Source organism: Leptidea sinapis, chromosome Z, assembly GCF_905404315.1.
Source record: "Leptidea sinapis chromosome Z, ilLepSina1.1, whole genome shotgun sequence".
NCBI lineage: Eukaryota > Metazoa > Arthropoda > Insecta > Lepidoptera > Pieridae > Leptidea > Leptidea sinapis.
In genome coordinates this window covers 20,770,142-20,793,217 of record NC_066312.1, presented here as the reverse complement: position 1 = coordinate 20,793,217, position 23,076 = coordinate 20,770,142, and the positions used below count along the sequence as shown (strand labels likewise).

The 23,076-nt window shown below is 35.1% G+C and overlaps 2 protein-coding genes across 6 annotated transcripts in view; one reads left to right on the top strand and one right to left on the bottom strand.

The window, feature by feature from the left end:
• The window catches only part of LOC126978694 (glyoxal reductase-like), a 48,172-nt gene that overhangs the window by 5,053 nt on the left and 20,043 nt on the right, over positions 1-23,076 (bottom strand). Inside the window, exons 1-3 of one of the 4 annotated variants that reach the window (XM_050827704.1) lie at positions 572-593; positions 489-533; positions 280-362 (exon numbers count right to left, since the gene is read on the bottom strand). In XM_050827704.1, the coding sequence (XP_050683661.1) occupies positions 280-358 (79 nt within the window). In that variant the 5' untranslated portion in view covers positions 359-362; positions 489-533; positions 572-593. Of the gene's footprint in view, positions 1-279; positions 623-23,076 lie in introns of those variants that run through there. The other 3 variants (XM_050827701.1, XM_050827705.1, XM_050827702.1) reach the window with 3 other exon arrangements.
• LOC126978691 (secernin-3) lies at positions 8,203-17,711 on the top strand. 2 transcript variants are annotated; one of them, XM_050827699.1, is made up of 7 exons: positions 8,203-8,383; positions 8,493-8,651; positions 9,052-9,248; positions 10,539-10,845; positions 13,032-13,223; positions 13,714-13,848; positions 14,007-17,711. In XM_050827699.1, exons 2-7 carry the CDS (start codon positions 8,499-8,501, stop codon positions 14,238-14,240), a joined length of 1,218 nt encoding a protein of 405 aa, XP_050683656.1. In that variant the 5' UTR covers positions 8,203-8,383; positions 8,493-8,498; the 3' UTR covers positions 14,241-17,711. The 2 variants fall into 2 exon arrangements, with proteins under 2 accessions (XP_050683656.1, XP_050683655.1); XM_050827698.1 differs by having other exon boundaries at positions 8,203-8,651.

The window sequence follows — 23,076 nt, the reverse complement described above, 5'->3', positions numbered from 1 at the left end:
CTAAAATAAGTAGACAATTAATGTACTGCATGTCTGTATTACGGTTTAAATATCAAATAGCATAGAAATTAAGAAATTTTATGAATATTTAATATCTTTTTACAAGAACTGCTTAATTTTTTTTACAGTTATTACAGTTATACTATTGTATAATTACCACGAAATTGTTATAATATATATATATTTTAGTTAGACGTTTTTTAATAATATCACAAAAACCCCAGCTTGTATTTACCATTTGAAAACTAGATCTTAAATATTTTTAAATTAGTTACTCACTTCCTACAGCTGGAATTTTATATCCATTTTTCAAGATTATGTTGGTTTTCCCAAAATCCGGAGGACCGCTAGTAGCCATTGATCTGAAAGATAACTTTACTTTGTTTATTGTTATATTGCGCAGTATATTATTTCACAACACTGTATCATAACAAATATCTCTATTATTTTCACAACAGCTATATAATTTCAAGTGACATATTAGGTACTTTTAATTTCACTATCTAGGCTCTGAAAATGGTTTTTAAAACGTTAAGAATTTCAATAAATATATTTTTATATTAGTAGGTAGTTAACTACGCAGTTGCGCACTGAACTGTACCACATAAACTCGTTTGTAAACTGGTGTAAACTGACCAAAGAGTATTATAATATATAGGGAAACTCATGTTGTAACGAAGAGTAAATTCAATACGGAACACTGTAGACTCCACAGAACATTTTACTCTAACGAGAAGAACGCCAACTTTAAACTAAATAAATGTAAACACGATACTAGCACCCGTTTGTGCCACCGGAACTAATCAGTAAAAAAAGGCGGGAGATTTTCAATATTGCTAGGGCAGTTTTGTATACATATAGACAATGCACCTCATATAAAATCAAAGTCGAGATATGGCACATGCCACAAATGACACCATAATAACCTTCGACTACTATGTCTATACATTTCTGCATTTACTCCAGTTTTTTAAAATATGGTCAATAAGCAGAAATGTAATCACTGGCAATAAAATTGGTAAATTAACTACACACCCATATGAATTAAGGATGATAAGAGCTTATGGCTCATTTATGGGATATGTAATGAATGCCTTAAGATGTGCTCAGCAATTTTGTCGCAAGGAAAATGCTATTTTGTACAATTTAATGGATTGGTATTAATAATGATTAAGATAAATAGAACTAATTTCTGATGAGCATGGTAAAGATAGAATGTTTATTTAGATTCCAAATTCCAAGTATCTTCAGATGGACAAATTAATATTTTTTTTATTTCTCATCTCTCGGAGAAAAGAGTCTATAATGTTAACGTATCTGGATCATGTATTTAAACGTTTATTCCGTAGTCAGCGACGGTTTGGTACTAATAGCACAAAAAAAGCAATGTAAGCACATCGCGTCAACTTATTATAGCTTATACGAAATTTACTGACACAGCCATCTTTATTTTTCCTGTTTCCATAAATCTGACAGCTTTCCGAATATCAGTTGCATCGCCAACTCTCAAAGGAACACAAAAACCCTATGGCTCAAAAACAACAACACAATAATTATCAAACTATTATACAAAAATGTCGTTTCATAGTTTTATTAAATTAGGTTTTTACGTGATTTTGAAGGTAAGGAAGGTATGAAGTCCTTCATCCTGAGAAGGCCGTGTAAGGAAATTCATTCCAAAGATTGCTAGTATGTGCGGCAATAACTACACTGTTACTTTTGCAATATTCAGATGGCTAAGAAGGTAAAAAGTTGTAGGGTCAAATATCCTCTGAAATCACTCATAAATGCAATAAATGAGACACATCGATGTGACATTAGTAAGAAAGCTTTTGGTTTCAACTTTCCGTCTGTTGTTCATACGAGTCACTAATTTTATTGGAATTTGTTGGAACACCATACTGACTTAGTGTTGCTTAAATATTATATGTAAAAGTCTTTGACAGGTTGCAAAAGATATGCGGTATTGCATTTCATAGCTTTTCCCAAGCATGAAATATTTCTTGAACAAGAAAAGCATATTCTATGGTCACTGAAGTTAGCCCCACTTGTTTTTTTAAATTTTTTAACTTTTATTTTTTATTTTTAACTATTATCTATCTTTAATGTTCGAACATTTTAATTGTTTGTTCGTCTTTTATTTATTTTTTTTTTCTTTATGGAATAGAAGGACAAACGAGCGTACGGGTCACCTGGTGTTAAGTGGTCATCGCCGCCCACATTCTCTCACTCATTCACAGAGGAATCACAAGAGCGTTGCCGGCCTTTATATAATAAAATAAACAAATATAATTAATTAAACAAATTTTGATCCTTTAGTTGGCAACCTTCACCATATATATTTTCTACTTTAAAACTTACAATAATATTATCTTCAATTCAATTTTATAATTTTTCCATTATAAATTAGCAACAATTATTCAATATATTATATTAGAATTTCGTTACCTGTTTGAGGCGCATGCGGGCATATTATATAAGTATGCGGGTAGGTACGTAACAAAATTTTATTTAATAGTTTCGAGACGTATTTTGTTTGTTTCACAAGTAATAAAAATATTTTTTATTGTAAATGTAAAAATATAATTTCTTTAATAATTTATCGAGTAGTTAGCTTAAATGTATTCATCTTCTCTTTTTATATTGGATTGCCTTTTAAATGTTTTTTTCAGCTGCTCTATGTGGCACACGTCATGTACCTACATTACATTACACTGAACAACGCCTTTAGTACCGTTGCTGTAAGCTGTTGAGGGTGCCGTGGCGCGCCTGTTTTTTAATATTTTGCACTTTTGCTGCTAAGCTTTTAATTTTTGAAACGTTGTGAAGAGGTTTATGATTGTTTCAAAATAATCGATTGCTTCTTAAGTATCTTTTTCGAGGAGAGTTATCCATACGCGGCTCAGTAAATGATTCAAGAGACACAGGCGAAGCACATGAATCTCTTGACATTGCTAGTTAATTTACAGCATATTGAAGGTTTCTAGGGATAGCTCGAAGCTTTCTTTGCGAGTCTATTATTTTATTTCTGGCTAACTTTGAAGATTCCTGCAATGCAAAATAGATAATATTACCTACAAATAGGTACACAAAAATAATAAATATAATAACGTGTGTAAATATTTATCTACTACTAAAGATAAGTTTAAATTAAGATAAGAACCTACACAAGCAGATGTAATAATATAATCGATATAAAAATATTTATTTTCCCTGCATAATCTTCCATAAGAAGAGCATGACAATTTTTCATTAGCTTTCAGAATCTTATGAACATAAAAATTGGTAGTTATATTGGGTAATAATATAATCTTTTTGACAAAATGAAATGTAATGGCTTCAAGTTATTGTTTTGCATTACAAGACTAGACAAGAATACTTGAGATATATCTCTTTCTTTTAGTGCATTGCCTTTGACGTAGGTTAAAAAAGTGAAGTGTGCTGTACAGCTCAGCTTATTATAACTTCTCTAGGCTTGATTGATCTTAGATTTACTCTAACAAGTTTCTACTTTCTGTTAACAGGCACAGGTGTAATGACAGTAGAATTGTTATATTCCAACCTAGTCGTTATGGTAGCTATTAGTTGGTATCCGCAGGCCTGTCTCACTCCCCTTGTAGGTATCCAAATCGTAAGTAGACGCGGCGGCCCCCACGCATCCAGTAAAGACTCACGCGCGAATAGTGTGGCACGCACGAGCTTTTGTCACCTTCTTCACTGGTCAGACCAATCTTTTAAAATGGAGAAATATAAAAAAAGAAAAGCATAGAATTAGAGGTCATTGCGGTTGTAATTTAAATATTTTAAGCTTCCCCTTGAAATATTTATTAGTGATATTAGTAATTATTACTACCAAGAAATTACCATAATTACTAGCATGAATGCTAGCTACCTATTTATTTCCGATACTAAGAAGGATTGAATAAGTCGTGGTCTTCCAATTCATACATAACTATCTGCAACTAATGTAGGTTTGACAGGGAAAGAAAAAAATTGATTAACAATAACGATTACATAAAAGTAAGATGACCAAAAACTAGGTAGGTACAATTTTAGAAAAAGAAGACAAGCGATAGAAAGAGAGGCAACTTCTAGGGAATAAAAATGTAGGTAAATACTTAATAACGCTGTGCGATGTGAATTACAATCTACACCTTATTGTATGGTTGCAAGAGTCCCTCCCTATTGCTTTAATTAATTTTGCGGAGTGAGACTTCTGTACTATTACAATATTAATATATTCTTTCGTATTTAAGCAGTCTCCTGTCGCGTCCCTCAGTCCACACTTCGCACTAGCGACTTACCCCCTTATTCATAATAGTCTGCTAACTTAAAGCATTGCTAATTCTCACTCTGTCTTCTTCTATTGACCTAAGTCAGAATGTGAAAAAACACTCCTTAGCGTCTGTTTTAAGTTAGCGGATCATTATGAATAAGGAAGTTTGTAAATAAGCGCCAGGCACTAATAGTTTGCCCTGTACTTTCCCCGGGGCATAAAAAGAATAGGGGAGTCCCAGGCTTATTGGTATCGTAAGACTCGTGTGGTCTTTTGAAGTCAGCACAATCGGCCAGACTCGTCCAGGTTAATTACCACACTCGCACAGAATACCGGAGTGAAGTAGCGGCCTAGTGCAGCTATGTCTCGCATGGGTTAGTGTCGAGGACCGGTGGCCGTCCCCCCCCCCTTCTCCAACAAAGATTATGAAAGCTGTCCTTAAAGAGATAGTACGCCAGGAGGGTACCGGCTCTACCAGAGTCGGAGAATCCCTCCCCGAGCACTCCATCCCGAGCTGCCCTTCGTATTCCGGGGAAAGCTCAGAATCGCGCATGACCAACGACAAACGAGGCCGTAACACCACGGTCCACGGCACCCCGCTCCACACTCAACGTGGACTTATGCAATATCAGGGGAATTCACTCCAATTTAAACGCCGTCCACTACCACCTTGAGACGGCGAAGCCGGCCTTGTGTTTCCTTACGGAGACGCAGATATCTCGACCTAGCGATACGTCATATTTAACGTACCCCGGGTACAAAATTGAGCACCATTTTTTGCCTCATGCCGGGGTATGTGTGTACGTTTGGGAGGATATCTGCTGTCGCCGTCTCGGCAATTTTGAGGGTAGGGACCTGTACACTCTCTGGCTCCGCGTAGATTTAGAGGACCGCGTTCGCATCTATGCGTGTGTCTACAGGTCCCATTGTGGTAACGCAGAAACCGATCATCTCATGGGCTGCGTTCAAGTGGCAATTGACGACGTGCTTGCCCAGATCCCCTCCGCTGAAATCGTAGTCTTGGGTGATTTCAACGGGCACAATGCCAAATGGCTTGTATCACGAACCACAGACAACGCAGGGCGATCTGTGCAAGATTTTGCATTGGCGTATGGTCTGTCCCAATTGGTTGAGTTGCCAACGCGGCTCCCGAATGTGGATAGCCACATGCCGTCCTTATTAGATCTTCTGCTGACTACACATCCCGATGGTTACCAGGTCTTTGTCGACGCCCCTCTCGGAACGTCCAACGATTGCCTGGTCAGGAGTGTAGTGCCTATCCGACGCCAACGTCGTAGACCACCAGCGACCCGCCGCGTTTGGCACTACAAGTGAAAAGCAGATTGCATTCCTTTTTTGCATCCTACTCTTGCAGCAAGGTTTGTTTCCCTTCGGACGATCCTAGTGCCTGCGCAGTTGCAGTAGCCGATGTAATGCTGCAGGGTATTGATATTTTTATACCAAGCTATGTAGTACCGATCGGTGGCAGATCACAACCCTGGTTCGATGCGTCAGTTAAAGCAGCATATGACTACAAAAAACAGGCGTATCGAACTTGGGTTGCGGCGCTGGGCACAATGGATCCGAACTGCATAGTTCTTAAGAGGAAATATAACCGTGCATCCAGATTTTTTAAGCGGCAAATCGCCCGTTCAAAGGCAAAACACGTCGTCAAAATCGGCGAGCAGCTTTCCAGTTACCCGACCGGGACACGCAAGTTCTGGTCGTTGTCGAAAGCTGCTCTTCAGCTTCCTCACTGGGCGCAGCATACAGGTCGTTGTCGAAGGTTATTGCTCGATTCCAAAGCCCGTGAACGCTGGAGTGCCCCAAAGCTGTCTGCTATCTCCTACGCTGTTTCTTCTGCATATCAATGATATGTTGGACTCTCAGGGGAAATCGTCGACCAGTGCCGGGAGAAACTTGTGTCTTCTATCGAGTCCTCTCTTGAGAAAGTCGCAGAATGGGGTAAATTGAATCTTGTCCAATTTAACCCCCAGAAGACTCAAGTTTGCGCGTTTACCACTAAACCATTTGTCGTATCACCGCTCTTCGACAACACTTCCCTTAAAGCCTCGCCAAGTATCAGAACACTGGGTCTTGAAATCTCGAGCGATTGCCAATTTCGTGGCCATCTGGAGGGCAAAGCCAAATAGGCTTCAAAGAAACTGGGCGTCATAAATAGAGCACGGCAATACTTCAAGCCGGCCCACATTCTAGCGCTGTACAAAGCGCAGGTCCGGCCACACATGGAGTATTGCCGTCATCTCTAGTCTGGCGCACCCCAGTATCAGCTCGATCCATTTTAGCGCGTGCAACGCAGAACAGCTCGAATTGTCGGCGACCCAGTGCTCTGTGAACGGCTGTATCACTTGGCGTTGCGTAGAGACGTCGCTTCATTGTGTGTCTTCTACCGCATTTATCGCGGGGAGTGTATCGAAGAGCTGTTTAACCTGATTCCTACCGCCGAATTCCACCTTCGCATGACACGCCACAAGTAAGGATATCATCCCCACCATCTGGATGTGTGGCGGTCCTCCACAGTGCGGTTTTCAAGGAGCTTTCTTCCACGTACTACAAAGCTGTGGAATGCACTTCCTTGTGCGGTGTTTCCGGGACGATACGACATGGGTACCTTCAAAAAAAGCGCGTACACGTTCCTTAAAGGCCGACAACGCTGCTGTGATTCCTCTGGTGTTGCAAGAGATTGTGGGCGGTGGTGATGACTCAACAACAGGTGACCCATACGCTCGTTTGTCCTCCTATTCCATAAAAAAATAGCACAGTACACATAATATGTATCAGTACGGAAAGTAAGCCTTGTTGATAAAATACTTACCTACATGTGCGTACACTTCATTGAAGCAATATGGTTGTGAGGTTATTTTTCTAAGCTACTTTAAAAGAGGAAGAGGTTCTCTGGATTGTATTTTTAGAACTAAGTTCCATAATTGGGGCGTTGCGGAACGTTAAAGAGTAAAAAGCGTAAGATTTTTATGTATAGTGTATGTATGATGGCTATACAGTGTGTAATACATAATTTACATAATTTAATTACATAATTTATATAATTAACTGTTAGTCATCATGTAGACTATGTAATATCTATATATATGACTATGTATTTTATTTAATGTTGTTTTGGATTTTGTTTTTAATTTTCGTTGAAATATTGTATTTGAAATATTGACTAGAAACTTTGAAATATGTTTTTTTATATTTGTCCGTTGAAGTTTCACTTCTACCACGAACACATTGTCTAGACGGGGCAGTTATCGTTTTCGTGAGTGTCAATTATTAAGAACAATTAACTTCTGTTTCAAGATACAAGATGATGGATATGACTTTTTAATAGAATCAATATCAGTTTTGGGGCGTGTCAATAACGAATATGACATGTATTTTGAGATCCAAGATTGCGGATGTGTCTTTTACAATAAAATCAAAATGGGTATCGTTTTCGAGATTTTCGGAAGTGTCGCTGAACACACAATTTTATTTCAAAATTCCAGCATATGTCAAAGTCCGGCTTCAACACCCTCGAGAATCATGAAATCAACACCCATGATAAAAAATTTACATTTTCTTGCAGCCGCCACCTTGGATTTACATTTTGACAGCACTATCTATTGCAGGCTGCAGCACCCTCGAAAACGATACCGGTGACGAAAAAGTTGATAATTTTTGCAGCCGCCAGCTTAAATTTTCATTTTGACAGTACTAGCTGCCGTTGGTATTGGTTTCAACACCCACGAAAACCATGACAAAACATATGTAGGTATCTAGTCCGTAATAAATAAATATTTGAAAAGATCGCGTAAACAAATAACAACGTGAGTGTGACACTCGTCTCGTACTGACCGCGAAAACTGCTTAGAGGTCTCGTGACTCGTCGATGTGCATGTTTATGTGAGTATGTCATTTCGAACGTTTGTGGGTAGTTTCCGTACTGGCACATGTGTCTACTGTGCTAACTGCTAATAATTTGCACTTGGCAGGCGTTAGGCACTAGGCATTTAGGCAAGTATTTCCAAAGCAAGAGTATTTCGGTATTCAATAAAATTAAATTTGTTAAAGTACTCAAAAAATATTGTAATATGACTTGAGCAAGTGAGTAATAAGAACTTTTGACTTAAAATATATTATCGTAAGCTTAGTGCTTATATTTCGAGCTCAAACTCTCTTGTTTTATAAGCTTTTGTTTGTTGTTAAAAACTAGTACACAATGGATTTTCCAAGATCATGCGATACATTCGTGGTTTTACCGCCTCTGACAAAAGGCAATCTCGTGATATTTGGTAAGAATTCGGATCGCCCCCAAAATGAAGTACAAGAAGTTATATTGGTAAAAGATCGGATTCTTGGAACTAAATTAAAGGTATATAAACATTTTTTTTTTAAGTTTGTTCACAATACTTATTCAAACAAACATAGGAAAAACATAATATTGATTTACAAAGGTATTTTTTTTTTTGATAAATTAATTATTCGTGTATTACATATCTAGTTAAAGTTACTTAATTTAAATATGAGACACTGGTTCAATGACATTAATATCAATAAAAAATTTATGCCTACAGTGTAAGCTGTATATAGAGAAAAGCAGGTCAAATAGGTAATTCTAAATCACTGTTGTTAGTATTTATTTGAAAAAAATACAATAGCTTAAAACATTCATAATAAATCAAAATATTGTTATATTTTTGAAGTACAACTTTTGAAGTACTACTATAAATTATTGAATAATTGCAAGAAATATACTCATGTATTATTTTCAGTGTACATATATTACTATAGATGAAAGTGTTGATCCGATTAACAGTGTGATGTTAAGCAAGCCAGCTTGGATGTGGGGTGCCGAAATGGGAGCTAACAACAAGAATGTTGTTATTGGTAATGAAGCAGTCTGGACTAACAACAATGATGGTGAAGGAGATGCTAGAGTAAAACGCTTGCTGGGAATGGATTTAGTTAGGTTAGTTAGAGTATATATTATATAAATAATATTTTTGAACTATGTTTGAAGTATTTTGTGTGTAACTCACATAAGAGTTAAAGTTTGAGATAAATTTATTGTCTGCCTTATGGTAAAGTCCTCAGTAGTACTTACTTACATTATAAAATGGAGGACCAAAAATATTACATAAAATGTTGAAATCAATTTAATTAAATATATAAATTTTTGAAAATAAGGAAAATGCATTTATTTTGATTTGGTTGTTTAAATAATAATCAATTGATAACTGACACAAGACAATTAGAATTGACATTTTTAACCAACTTGAAAAAGGAGGATGTTATCAATTTGATCAGTATTTTTTCTTATGTATGTACATCAATTACTCTACGATTATTGATCCGATTTACGTAATTTCGATGAAGAATAGATGCCATTTGGTCCCATTAAATTTTTACATAGTTTGGCCCAGTAGTTTTATTTCGATGATATAATTGTGTTTTGTGTACGGCTGTTTTAGTAGTTTTCATTCAGGTTGATTATACACTATAATTATTAACTGACACTAAAAAGTAAAAAATAAAATAAAACCTTGTTTAAATGTGTGGCCAGTCAACCGTAATAATAACAGTAAGTTAGCTGTTTATAATAATATTAAGTTTTATTTTGTATAGGGCTTGGCACCGACTTCAAAGCTCAATATGTAGCACATACAAATACTAGTATTTTATTAATATTAAAGTTAAAGGTGTATCAAATTAATTTTTTAGTTATTTGATACTTTTCAGGTTTTGAAGTTGGTTTTTTTTTAAAGTTTTTTTTATGGTGGACTGGTTCTCATGGACTTTGATATTATAATTCATAATAGCATAATAAAGTAAAGAAGAATAATAATTTACTACAATGCTGTGGAATGAGCTTCCTTGTGCGGTGTTTCCGGGACGATACAACATGGGTACCTTCAAAAAAAGCGCGTACACCTTCCTTAAAGGCTGGCAACGCTCCTGTGATTCCTCTGGTGTTGCAAGAGATTGTGGGCGGCGGTGATCACTTAACAACAGGTGAACCGTACGCTTGTTTATCCTCCGATTCCATAAAAAAAAGAGAGGATAGATTTAAAATTTAAACCACCCAGATTTTTATATCTAGTCTATTTAAATATTAATTTCTTTCACAAAATAAAATTATCACAATTAATATTTATGTAGATGTTATTCTAAAGTTAAAAATACTGTTTAAATCATAGTGCACATTATACCATATTGTTTCAAATCATAAATGTGTCATTATAATTATTTTCTCATACAGACTAGGTTTAGAGAGAGGTAATAGTGCAGAGGAGGCATTGAATGTCATAACAGATTTGCTAGGGAAGTACGGACAAGGTGGACCATGTTCAGAATGTGATGACAGTCATTTCTATCACAACACATTCCTTATTGCTGATACTAAGGAAGCCTGGGTGCTAGAGACTAGTGGAAAGATCTGGGCTGCTGAGAAGATAGAAAATAGTTACCGAAACATATCTAATGGACTGACAATAACTACAAAGATTGATAAGCATTCAACTGATCTGTATAATGATGCCAAACAAATGGGAGTGTGGGATGGAAAGGTAGGTAACAGTGTATTAACAAAAATGTCGACCAGCCAACATCAATGTGTCGGTGTGTCATGCATGCATCATAACAATTAACTCTGATAATATTTCCGTAACGCGCCAAAAGAAGTACAAATAAATAAATAAATCCTTTATTTTACTAGAAAACATGTAACAATGGGTGTAAATAGTTTTAAGGTATCAATGTTATCTGCCATTTCTGGCATGCAAAATTAATCATTTTTGTTTCATGACAAAATTCTAGTTATTATTATAATTGATTTAACATTAATAAACTCTTAGGTCTTTGCACTTATGGTTTAAGAACTTAGCTCAATTTAAATTTAAATTATTATTATTTTTTTCGTCATTATTTAAAGACTACAATTAATATATTGTTTAAAGTCAATTTAATTTAATCTAATGTGTCAACATTTCATTTATAGAATAAAAACATTTACTATAAGCCATGTAAAAAGATCCTTCATAAATCGTTGGACGGGTAATACGCGTAAGCTTCAAGGGAGTTTACTCAATATTTAACAATTTGCGAGTCCGGACAAATAAATTCACTATTCAGTAACCGATTCAACATCTCCATATGTCGGCATCTCTATAACTCCGAATTTTTTGGCGTCTCCCTTCAAGATTGACTTAGGAGGATTTTACTATATATAATTTGACATCCATATTGTTGATCAGATAATTTAGCATTGTGGTGCTTGGATTACTAAAATGCTCTCAAATTCGATCTCAGCCACCTTGAGAACTTTCGAAACAATATTCGTATTATTTTATATTGAAAATTGCGCGGCTAACATCTTGGATTTAAAATATTATCCCAATTTAAAGATTAATATTTACAAGAACGAGAATTCCAAGGTTCTCGACCTTGGAAACAATATCTACATTGTTGCAATGACAATTACACACGGCCAATTAAGATCTAAAAATGATCCCAAGTTCGTTCTCTGCAACCCTGAAAAGCATATCTATATATTGTTCTTCCTATTACCGTTTTAGTGTGGTACTTTAATAAACTATTTGATTTTTGCAATTTGAATTATTGGTATTCGTAAACTAAATAGATTCTGCTGATACATTGATAACCCCGAATGCTTGAATTAATAAGAGAACGTCATTTTGTTGTGATCGACGGCAAACATAGACAAAATGATTATTCACATCAACATTGCAATGCTTCAAAAAAGTGGAAAATTTTGCGCTGTATGAATTTCAAGTTCAACCTCTTTGCTATTTATATCCACCCATACCTGTTTTCATAAAGTAGGTACCTAGGTAGTTTAAACTACAGACGTTTTGTTTTATTTTGTCATATTGCGTCTTGGTATTTCAAGATATTCGTAATCGTTTATAAATTGCATTATAGAGTCCCTTGTTAATTTTTTGTACTCATTTGATTCTGAGCTTTATGAGGAATGAATACAAATTCGAGTGAAACTTGTGCCGCAATCATCCAATTTTTCTATACATTCGACTACACTTACACTAATAATATATTTAATCTTGTTTAAGCATGACAAATAATATATCAGTACTAATTAAGCTTACAGAACTCTCTAGAATAATAAACACTAGAGTGACGTCACCATCTTCTTCGTAAACAAAAATTTTGCAGAATGGAAAGAAACAATATATCACGATTGCACGAATTTCTCGTAAATACTCGTTTGCTTACTGGAACTTATCCAATTTTAATTGATGATAATATAATGATTGTGCACATGAAATGATTGATTATATTTTTACTTTAAATCAAATATGTCTATCGTTATGTGTGATTTACGGGATGACGATCGATTCGACCTTCATTATAAAGCGCAGAGGACTACTGCGCTAAATAATTAGGTTTGTGTAATAATATTAAAGTACTCGAATGGCGGCCACGTACCGGAAGACGCAGTGTTGGTAGGCCCCTCCCACAAGATGATCGCCGTAATACGTTGGATGAGGGCAGCGCAGGAGCGATCGTCGTGGAAATCTTTGGGGGAGGCCTTTGTACAGCAGTGGACGTCTTCCGGCTGATGATGATGAATAATAATAATTGCAAACGTCCAAATTTTATACTTCCGCAACTGAATCGACGTAGGTAGGTTACTTAAGTAACGACGTCAAGTAACTACGAGGTACGTACAAATACCTAAGTCCCAAATTAGTTTTATAACGTAAAATTTTTTCAGAGCGAATTCAACTTTAGTGCGGCATTTTCTTCTGGCGGTGATGAAATGCGATGGGCACATGGGAAGCGATTGCTTGGAGAGCTTAGTAAGGATAAATCCTTTGACGTAAAACGGATGTTTCGTGTGCTGCGAGATAAGGCCAGTTGTATTTGCCGGGGCGTTGACGACATGTTCCCGACTCAAGGAAGCCAGGTAAAACACACACAAATTTTTATTTATCATTAAATACCTCTCGACAAACTAAAATATTGGACTTAAAAAAAAATTAAGTAAATGATACCTATATATGACGTTTATAGATATATATATAGATTCACAATTTCACAATACTATTTGTTTTATTTCATTAAAATACCCTGTAGATTCTCTGCACTATAATCATTATTCCGATCGCTCCAGTAATCCGAACGGGGGGAAAATTAAAAATGCAAATAAAATATTCTTTTCATTCTAATATAAATAATTTATAGATAATTAAATTAATTATGCGGTATTTAATACCTTAATTCCCTATTGTTCTATCTATAAACGTAGAATAGCATGAGGAATAGTTTTTTTAAGAATTTTTATTTTTACGCCAAAGAAGCATATAGCTTCTTACGATCGTACAAATATGTACTTAATAAAGTACACAAACACACACTTTTATTCATATAATTTACACTTTGTGATATATATTCAGGTATCATCGTTATCGCCACATGGAGTTACAGTACATTGGTTTACCGCCACTCCGGACCCCAGCGTCTCATATTTCAAACCATTTGTCTTTACTGCCGACGCTGTGGCCTCTCCCTTCACAGCTAGTCCGAATGAGGTGGGTATAATTTTTAACTGTTGTAGAAATGACAAGAGTTAATTTTCGATGACACTGAAGTTGATGAACAATAGTAGAAAATAAAGCATATATTAGACTGTGTATATAAAACCAATTTCTGTTGGTTATGAATATTTATATTATGATAATTATTTCAGGCAAAAAGAGAACATTATCTGTACAGATTGCATTCAGCGAACATGACGAGATCTAATGACATGAAAATACCAAAACTGCTTCGAGAATTGGAAGAGGCGTGTCTGTCAGAGATCGACGACTTAGTGGAACTTGATAGTCTGTTTAAAAACTGCGTGGAAACTGAGGTGAACTTATACGGTTATAAATACAACGAAGACGAAAAAGCCATGATGTTAATTTCTAAATCCATATAGTAGTACCTACTACAGAACAATTATCACTACAAATCAACACAAAAGTGATTCAATCATATAGGTCAAAAAAGTTACACTTAACAATGGTCTCAGTTCTATATTATTAGCTCGGAAAAATTGAGCTTTAATGAGAAGAAGTGGCAAGAAAGCATAACCTATTCTCTATTTTTCTAGAACATTCTCTAGTGAAATAATTATAAACATATAATTTTGTTGCCCTGAGCAATTGTTTTCTCTCATTTTAAAAAATATCTATAGATCTGTTTTATACTTAGGTAAAGAACCAACAATAGAAATTACTTAAAAAATGTTGTACATAATAAAGAATTAAGTATACCACGGTATATATAACATGTCTGCAAGAAAAATGTAACATTTGCGATGAATATCGTATTTCTGTGTTGACGTCACAATTCTTTTCAGCCGTGCACTCGGATGATCCAGAGATGACTCTTTGTCTATTCATGATATTTATGACAGCTTCCGTTGTCACGTACACCAAAATTTAAATCACATTATATTTATGTACATTCGTTATTTCTGCACTAGTAGAATTTATAGCGTGCCATTATTTATGATAATATCTCCCGATATTTGTTATTCAAAGTATTGAATACTTGTCTCAAGGATTCTGCTTCGAGAAATTTATCATTATTTTGAAATATTGTTGCTGCATACAAATGTAATTGTATTATTATTTAAATATTAATATTGTTATTCTTTATACCTACCCCGTCAAATACCTTACTTTAACTGACTTTGCTATAAGATGACATTAGATGCTTCATATGTTTGGTGAAATTGAATATTTTACATCATAAATAATTTATACTTACTTTCTAGTTTAGTATACCGTGTATAACATATTTTGTAATATTGAAGTTTCTTTTATATAAGATTTGATACCTGGAGCTCTATTACCAAAATCGAAATACGAAGTAACTGTTGACGCATCGTATATTTTCCTATTACGAAAGTGATTCGAATCCGAAGATCGATACGAAGTTCGCGATTAGACATTTTGTCTTTCTTATTTACCTTATTTCCAAACTCACTTGACATTTACTTTTTCGTTGTTATTATGATGATAATTATATTATATTCATTATTATGATCACATGAACTTCACTTTTTATGGTTATGTCTATGGTTCCGAAACGAAACCCATCCACAGTATTCGGAACCGAAGTACTTCGGTAATTGGATTTAATTCGAAGTTCGTCGTTCTTTAGTTTCAGGCCGAAACTTCGGCTTTCGTTTTTGGTAATAGACCTTCTGAATGTCCTATTACCATAATCGAAAGCCGAAGTTTCGGTCCGAAACGAAAGAACGACGAAAATCGAATTAAATCCTATTACCTTCGGAAAGTACTTCGGATCCGAATAGTGCTGACGGATTTCGTATCGGAACCAAAGACACAACCATATAAAGCGAAGATGTAGTTACGATCATAATAATGTCAAGCGAATTTGGGAATACGGTAAACGAAAGACAAAATGTCTAGTCGCGAACTTCGTATCGATATTCGGATCCGAAATCCGTTCGTAATAGGAAAATGTACGACCCGCCAACAGAAACTTCGTATTTCGATTTTGGTAATAAGGTACGTACAGACGTGCTCATTACTAGCACGAAAGCATGCTTTTTTTGAGCATGTGCTTACTAGTAGCACGTGTGTACTGTAATGAGCATACTTATTTAGAGCGTGCTTAAAAATCAATCGACGTTTGATTTTCGAGCATGCTACCTTAGGCGCGGGTAGAAAGGTACGGACAGACGTGCTCAAAAAAAGCGTGTTTTTAAGTATGCTTAAAGTTAGCGTGCTCATGCAACTGTTCACACTACACATCACGCGCCTCAGTTAGCATGCTCGAAAATCAAACGTCGGTTGATTTTTGAGCACGCTCTAAATAATGCTATAATATGCTCATTACAGTACACACGTGCTACTAATGAGCACATGCTCAATAAAAGCATGCTTTCGTGCTAGTAATGAGCACGTCTGTCCGTACCTATAGGGCTCCTGTGCTTTTTGAAGTTTTTTTTATGTGATTTGTTACATGCCCTTAATTAAGTATACGATGAATAACATATTTTGTAATATTGATTGGCTGTGGATAAAAAGGTTTTGTAATATTAAAGCTTTTTGGATGGAATTTGATACATTTGTTTTCTAGTTTGTTACACGGTGGATAACATATTTTGTAATGTCGAAGGTTTTTTTAAATGAGTTTTGTAAAGGTTTTGAGCGATAAAATTCCATTCGACCAGTTGGCCGACAATATTTTTGTTGTATTTTGTATCAGAAATGATAGTATATTTAAGTGATTATTTACTTGTTATACCAACATATAGCAGCTAGTTTTTTTTAAAGTTTTATAGATGTGTTGTTGTGGGGCAGTGTGATATAGAAAGGCAATAAATTCAATAATAAAATATTTTTATTGGTAGATATTTTAGATCTGAAGTCTGCTTTCGCAATACATAATGTTTGTTATCTAGTAAGAATTATTATGGATATGTTTTAACGACGGGGCGCAGATTTTTAGGAAAAAGGATATCATAAGACGTTCGTCAGCAATATTATTATTTTTTAATATATTGTTTAATTGAATTAGTCGTTATTGAGCCTTCTTTAGTTTTAATTCTGCTAAGATTCGTCTTCAATCAATTCGAAACGTGTTTCGCCTCTACACGAGGCGTTCTCAGGAGATGTTGACTCGCCAAATTCTGGTTTGTCAACATGCAACAAGGCTCAAAAGTTAGTAAAAATAGTTATAGTATCGCCGTGTTTCACTTTCAAACTAAGCATGAATTAGGTATCTATCAATGTTATGAAGCTGAGAAATGTTGGCGAAATATCGAGTAGCATACACAGAAATCTGTTTTCATAAATACATCAATCAAAATAAATCGTAAACACGATAAGCAGGGGCCAACGATATTGCGACCTTATGACCTATTGCATACAGACGAAGTTGCTTTGTGTGTATTGGTGTTGATTTGATTGATTTACAACAAAGTTATTCTGATACATCAACGGATGATTTTTACATACAGCCTTAAAGATATACGGATGTTACACTTAAGAAAGTGACGCCCGTCAGTAATTCTGCCAACAGGCTGACATAATCTAAGTTTCAAGTTTACACCTAATATTAATAAAAACAATATTGTGTAGGTACTAATAATATTGTTATTATTAATAAGTAGCAAAACTGCGCATTAATTAAATGCGTGGCTACACTTTGGGGCAATTTTGACAACGATATTATTAATAAAAAATAAATTCGTGCACATGCACGTACATAATATCTTTGATAATTAAATACAATAGTATTGTTAAATTCATAATAATAGTATTATATATTATATTTTTGTATATTCAATTATATTCTAAATGTACAGTTAATAATTATTGTTTATGGTTTAGTGCGTTTTGTTATAAATTTAATAAAGTTTTATGTATTATTGTGATTTATTTACTGGCTTTTAAAGTCATAATTTGTAAACGCTTGCTGTGACACATTTGTAAGTGTTATCCTATCCTACCTGTCGGTGCTGATGTCGAAGACCACTTGATATCATTTTTTTTATGGAAAAGGAGGAATAACGAGCGTACGGGTTAGCCTGGTGTTAAGTGATCACCGCCGCCCACATTCTCTTGCAACACTAGAGGAATCACAGGAGCGTTGCGGGCACTTAAGGTACGCGCTTGTTTTGAAGGTACCCATGTCGTATCGTAGGTAAGATGTCATGGGGTTGCCCTGTTTCATTATTTGATGGCATTTTTAGTTTATTTATGGAAGAATATGACAAACGACCGAACGGAAAATCTGATGTTAAGTAATTACCGCCGCCTACATTCTGCTGCAATACCAGAAGAATCACGGGAGCGTTGCCGACCTTTTAAAAATATGTACTCGCTTTTTTTGGATGTATCCATGTTGTATCGTGTCCTTGAAACGCCGCGCAGTTACGCACATTCCTTAGTTTTGTTATACATGGAAAATAAATGCTTGAAAACCGCATTGTGCAATTGAACGGCTTCTCCAAGTTATAATTATAAATGTCACCTCACTACGGTTGCGTCCCATCTCCTTGGACTAGTCTGCATTTTTTTTTCTTACTGTCAAGGTGTTTGAGAACATAGTTGTGTGTTAATTAGTGAATTACTATAAAATTGTCTTAAAATATTGAATAAGTCTCAAACACTACGTGATCTGGCCGTTCATAGAGCACTGGTTCCCGGATAATTTGAGCAGCTATGCATTGCACGCAGTCATATGGTCGAGTCGATACCAGTATCAGACACAGGCGTACCCCAGGGTGCGCCAGACTACTGATGAGACCGATAACACTCAATATGTGGAGGACCCGGACATGCGCTTTGTAGAGCGCTAGAATGTAAGCTGGCTTAAAGTATTACCGTGCTCTACTCATAAACTCCACTTTGTTCGAAGCCAATATGGGTTTGTTTCCTAGATGACCGCGGAATTGACAATCTTTTGAGATTTCGAGTCCCAGTATTCCAATACTAGTGTAGCTGTACCTACAACCAATAATATCAATTAATACAAATGTCTAATACCTAACTTGTAACGTAGCATTATAGATCGTAGAAAGAGTAATCGTGCATAATAACTGTAATAAGCGTATGCCGAAAGATTCGTTCTGACAAGAACATTTTATTTTGTATAACGTAATATTAGCTCTGATAAGAACCATTTCATAATGCTGTACATCAACCCATAGAATCATACAGATCACCAGTAGTCATCTCAGTGAAGTTTCAAGCATCGTACTTTTTCTCGACGACCGGAGATATACTCACGTGATCAGTCATATGCTCCGCGTTACACACAGCAAGGCCGAGCGTCCTCGAATGACGCGTCGGGACTCGGGCGTCGATCGCTATTCGCTATTCGTGCAATTTTAATCAATGAGCAATAGCGTAGGTGCGGAATGCTCATTGACATCGTATGATCGAGGTTCGACGCGAGTTTACACAAACTGCGATAGCATTAGTTTTAGAGCGAGATAGAACACATAATATTATTCTCAATTCTTATTGAATGAAACGTTTTACTATTCTTTAAAATGTAAGCTTTAGTGTTGGTGTGTATTTTCTGAACTTGTAAATATTTTTTAAGTAACGATTGTAATTGGGAACTAGTTTTAAGAACTTTGTATATATATCGTGTAACCTTTTAATAAAATATATCTTCCATACATCTTCCACATATTCCTCACAGTCAAGCAGTTGTTTTATTTAATCGCCAAACGCCCAGTCTCTAAACTAGGTAAGGCTAGCAACAAACATAAACTTGTTATGGCTACTAAGTCTTTTGTTAGGCGATATAACTACATGCTTTTACAACCTGAACCTAGAAAATGTACAAAACAAATGTGTTACGAAATTCAAAATAATTGTTAAAAAACGTTTGAATGAAAGGTGGTAGGTACTTTATCATAAATTACTTATTGAATGATACCACAGATTGGAAATGGAATAAGAAATAAATTATATTGTACGATAGAGTCTGGCTAATGAAAGTTGAACCCAGCCATTTATAGGAATGACAATAATAAATAAAATATAATTATGACAATGGCAATCAATCTGTTGTGTCTTGCTTTCTTATCGGACTTTGTTTACATTGAGTTTTGAACGTAGTGTTTAAATTCTCTTTGTTGAGTTTGTTGACTATTTCTAAGCAAGCATTGGTAAACTCAATGAAGTTCTATACATATGGACATATCATTCACAGTCTGATAACGGAACGGCAAAAGTGTGCCTTAAGACATGTAAGCACACTTTTCTCCTTAGTCGTGTGTCAACCGCGTGTCAATCAACAAGCCTAACTGTGCGATAAAAACTACTTAAATAATACATTAAAGACTCAAAAAAAAGGTGTGACTTAATACAGGTAAGGTTATTTTATTTATATAAGATTGATATGCAAAAAGTGGAAGTAATTTATTAAAACGAATATTTTTTCATTAATTATGGTACAGTATTATTGACAAGTCCCCACCTCAAAAAGCAGGATGTTCTTAATCCGTCGGTATGTTTTTTTTATGTTTGTTACCTCACAACTTTCGACTGGGTGAACCGATTGTTATATTTTTTTTTTACTTAAAAGCTGGTGCTTCCCGTTTGGTCCCATAGCAATTAGGTCCAGATCTCACAATGGCAACCATGAGAAAACCATAAAAGTCTTAAATTTGCTATAAGTATATGCAACGTATATTTGTATTTGCAACAAATTTACGAATAACTCAATATTGCGCCCGCCGATTTCGATAACTCTTTTTTTATTGAAAAGAATATAATTCAAACGTAGTTTGGTAATAGTTTAGTTAGGTTCTGCTAATGGGATCCATAACAAAGTAACGGAAGTCTTCAATTCTTAGGAGCAAATTAACGATTCTAGGCTGAATCTTTTTTATGCTGTCTGGATATTTGAGTCACCTACCGTAACGTCGTATTGCCAAGTAATAGTCGTAGTCAAATATGATGATTGATCAATGGAACTCCTTAACGACTTATAGTAAGGTTGCGATTTGTGGCAGAATTTCTAACAGTCTGTAATAATATTGCAATGCGCTTATGTTCATTGCTGCATTGCAAAATTGAGTAGATCTACACAAATTAAGACAAATTATTAGTTAGTGTACTTCAGATTCACTAAAAATCTAAAAATTAAAATAAAAATTTATAAAAAAACAACCGATTTCAAATACACTATTCCAAAACAATAGATATAATAGGGTAAAAGAGAGTAATGGGGGTCACTTAAGCGAGAACTCAAATAAAATTCCAATTATAAACAAACTATTTATTGCATCCGCCTTTAAACATTATTTACTTAATTAACTATTATTAGAAATGATTTTCAGACACTTTGGCAATCAACTTTGGATATTATTAAAGTTTAAAAAAAACAGATTTAACTCCCATTACACCGACATGGGGGTAATGGTAATCACCCTGGGGACAATCGGAGTCAAACAGTCTTGCAGATATCGCAGACATAACCTTCAGCTGAGTCCCACCGAGTGCATTCCGCGTGAGCCCATAGCCCACATGCGGTGCATCTGAACCACATCTCATTGTTTCTTCAAAAATCGTTGCACACCAGGCATCTGTTTCCAGCATCTTCTGCGTCGTCATCTTCATCGTTCTTAGTTATCGTTAGTGCCCTTCTTCTGTATAGAATTTTTTCCCTGACCTTTACCTTTCCACCTCTTTTCTTTTTCATTGCCCCCTGCTTTCTTCATCTTCTTAGCAAGAACAAGAAGAGAAGGAAACTATGTTGTGGCAAAAAAAAATTTTTAGACGTCTTGACTGAATTCGTAGGTTACTACGGTGTAATTTAATACTTGAATTAAGATAGTAATTCAAAATTATATGTTTCTTGTGTTTCACATAGTTCACCTACTATTTGCGCAGTATTTTTTTAATGTTTATTTGCGTTCATAAGTTTACTTCACTATAAAGTATTGAATATTATATTGTATTTCAGATAAAGTAGACGTCAGTTGCGATCAAGAAAACAAAAAATATGGTAGACGAAACATACATTTCAGCAGATCAAATGGAAACAGTCGAGATGCTATTGAAAGTATAACTAGTTTAATGTTCTAGACATTGAAAGACAATGACAGAGCATAATATTTTTCATGTTGAAATTCAGAGCAAAACGTGGGATGGAATAATAGAAGTGCTAGAATCATTGATCATATTATGAACCAGAATCTATGGAAATAGAAATTTTAGACTCAGATTTTGATTATAATGAATAAAAAGGCATAAAAGGCATTTATTTTGTCAAAATTGATACCTTTAGAATTCTTTTTGATGTCATTTATTATATACTAGATACTACTACCGCTTCGGAAATAAATGGCACTCTGAGGGAGAAGAAGCGGCGCAAGAAACTCTCAAAGCAGAGAAAAAGAATGCTCAGAAAGCACAAAAAAGAATACTGATTCTTTTTTTGTGCTCTTTTCAATAAAAATATAGTTACAATATTGTAGTCATTTCTATCGCTATAAAATAATCATAATCTAGTCCCAGGCTGTCCGATCACTTAGATATTCAGCTGTGGAGTAATAGGATTTACGACAGAGCCATTTTTTTAATAAAACATTCAAATTTATTTATGGATAATGCCTGAACAGTGGCTGGGACTTTCTTACAAAAGTTTAGGTATACATTTACCCTTAAAGCTATTATGTATCTTATGAAGCCTACTAGAATTTGTTACAAGCAATCCCTTATTTCTAGTGTTATATTATTCTTATGTTAGTGTTATATTCTTATGTTATTAAAATCACTATTAAAAGCAAAAAGGTGACGATGTTTGTGAACGTATATTAAATTTTCATAAATGTACTGACAATGAACCGTCATAATTTTTATTTCTTTAAATTTTTCTTTGAGAGACTGTCTATAGCCAAGCTGATATATAGCACGAACAGCTCTCTTTTGCAGAGCAATCACTATATCAATGTCAGCCACATGACCCCATAGTAAAATACCGTACGTCATGATGCTGTGAAAATAACTGAAGTACACTAATCTAGCGGTCGCAACATTCGTGTACTCTTTAATATTTCTAACAGCATATGCCGCAGAACTGAGTCTATCTGCTAGTTGGGCAATATGTGGACCCCACTGGAGCTTTTTATCTAACGTGATACCCAAGAAGACTGTAGTGTCCACAATTTCCAATTTCTGGTCATTTATAAGTACGTTAGTTTGTACCTCCGCTGTGTTTGGTGCAATGAACCGTACACACTTGTTTTTTTTACTGTTTAAGTGCAGATT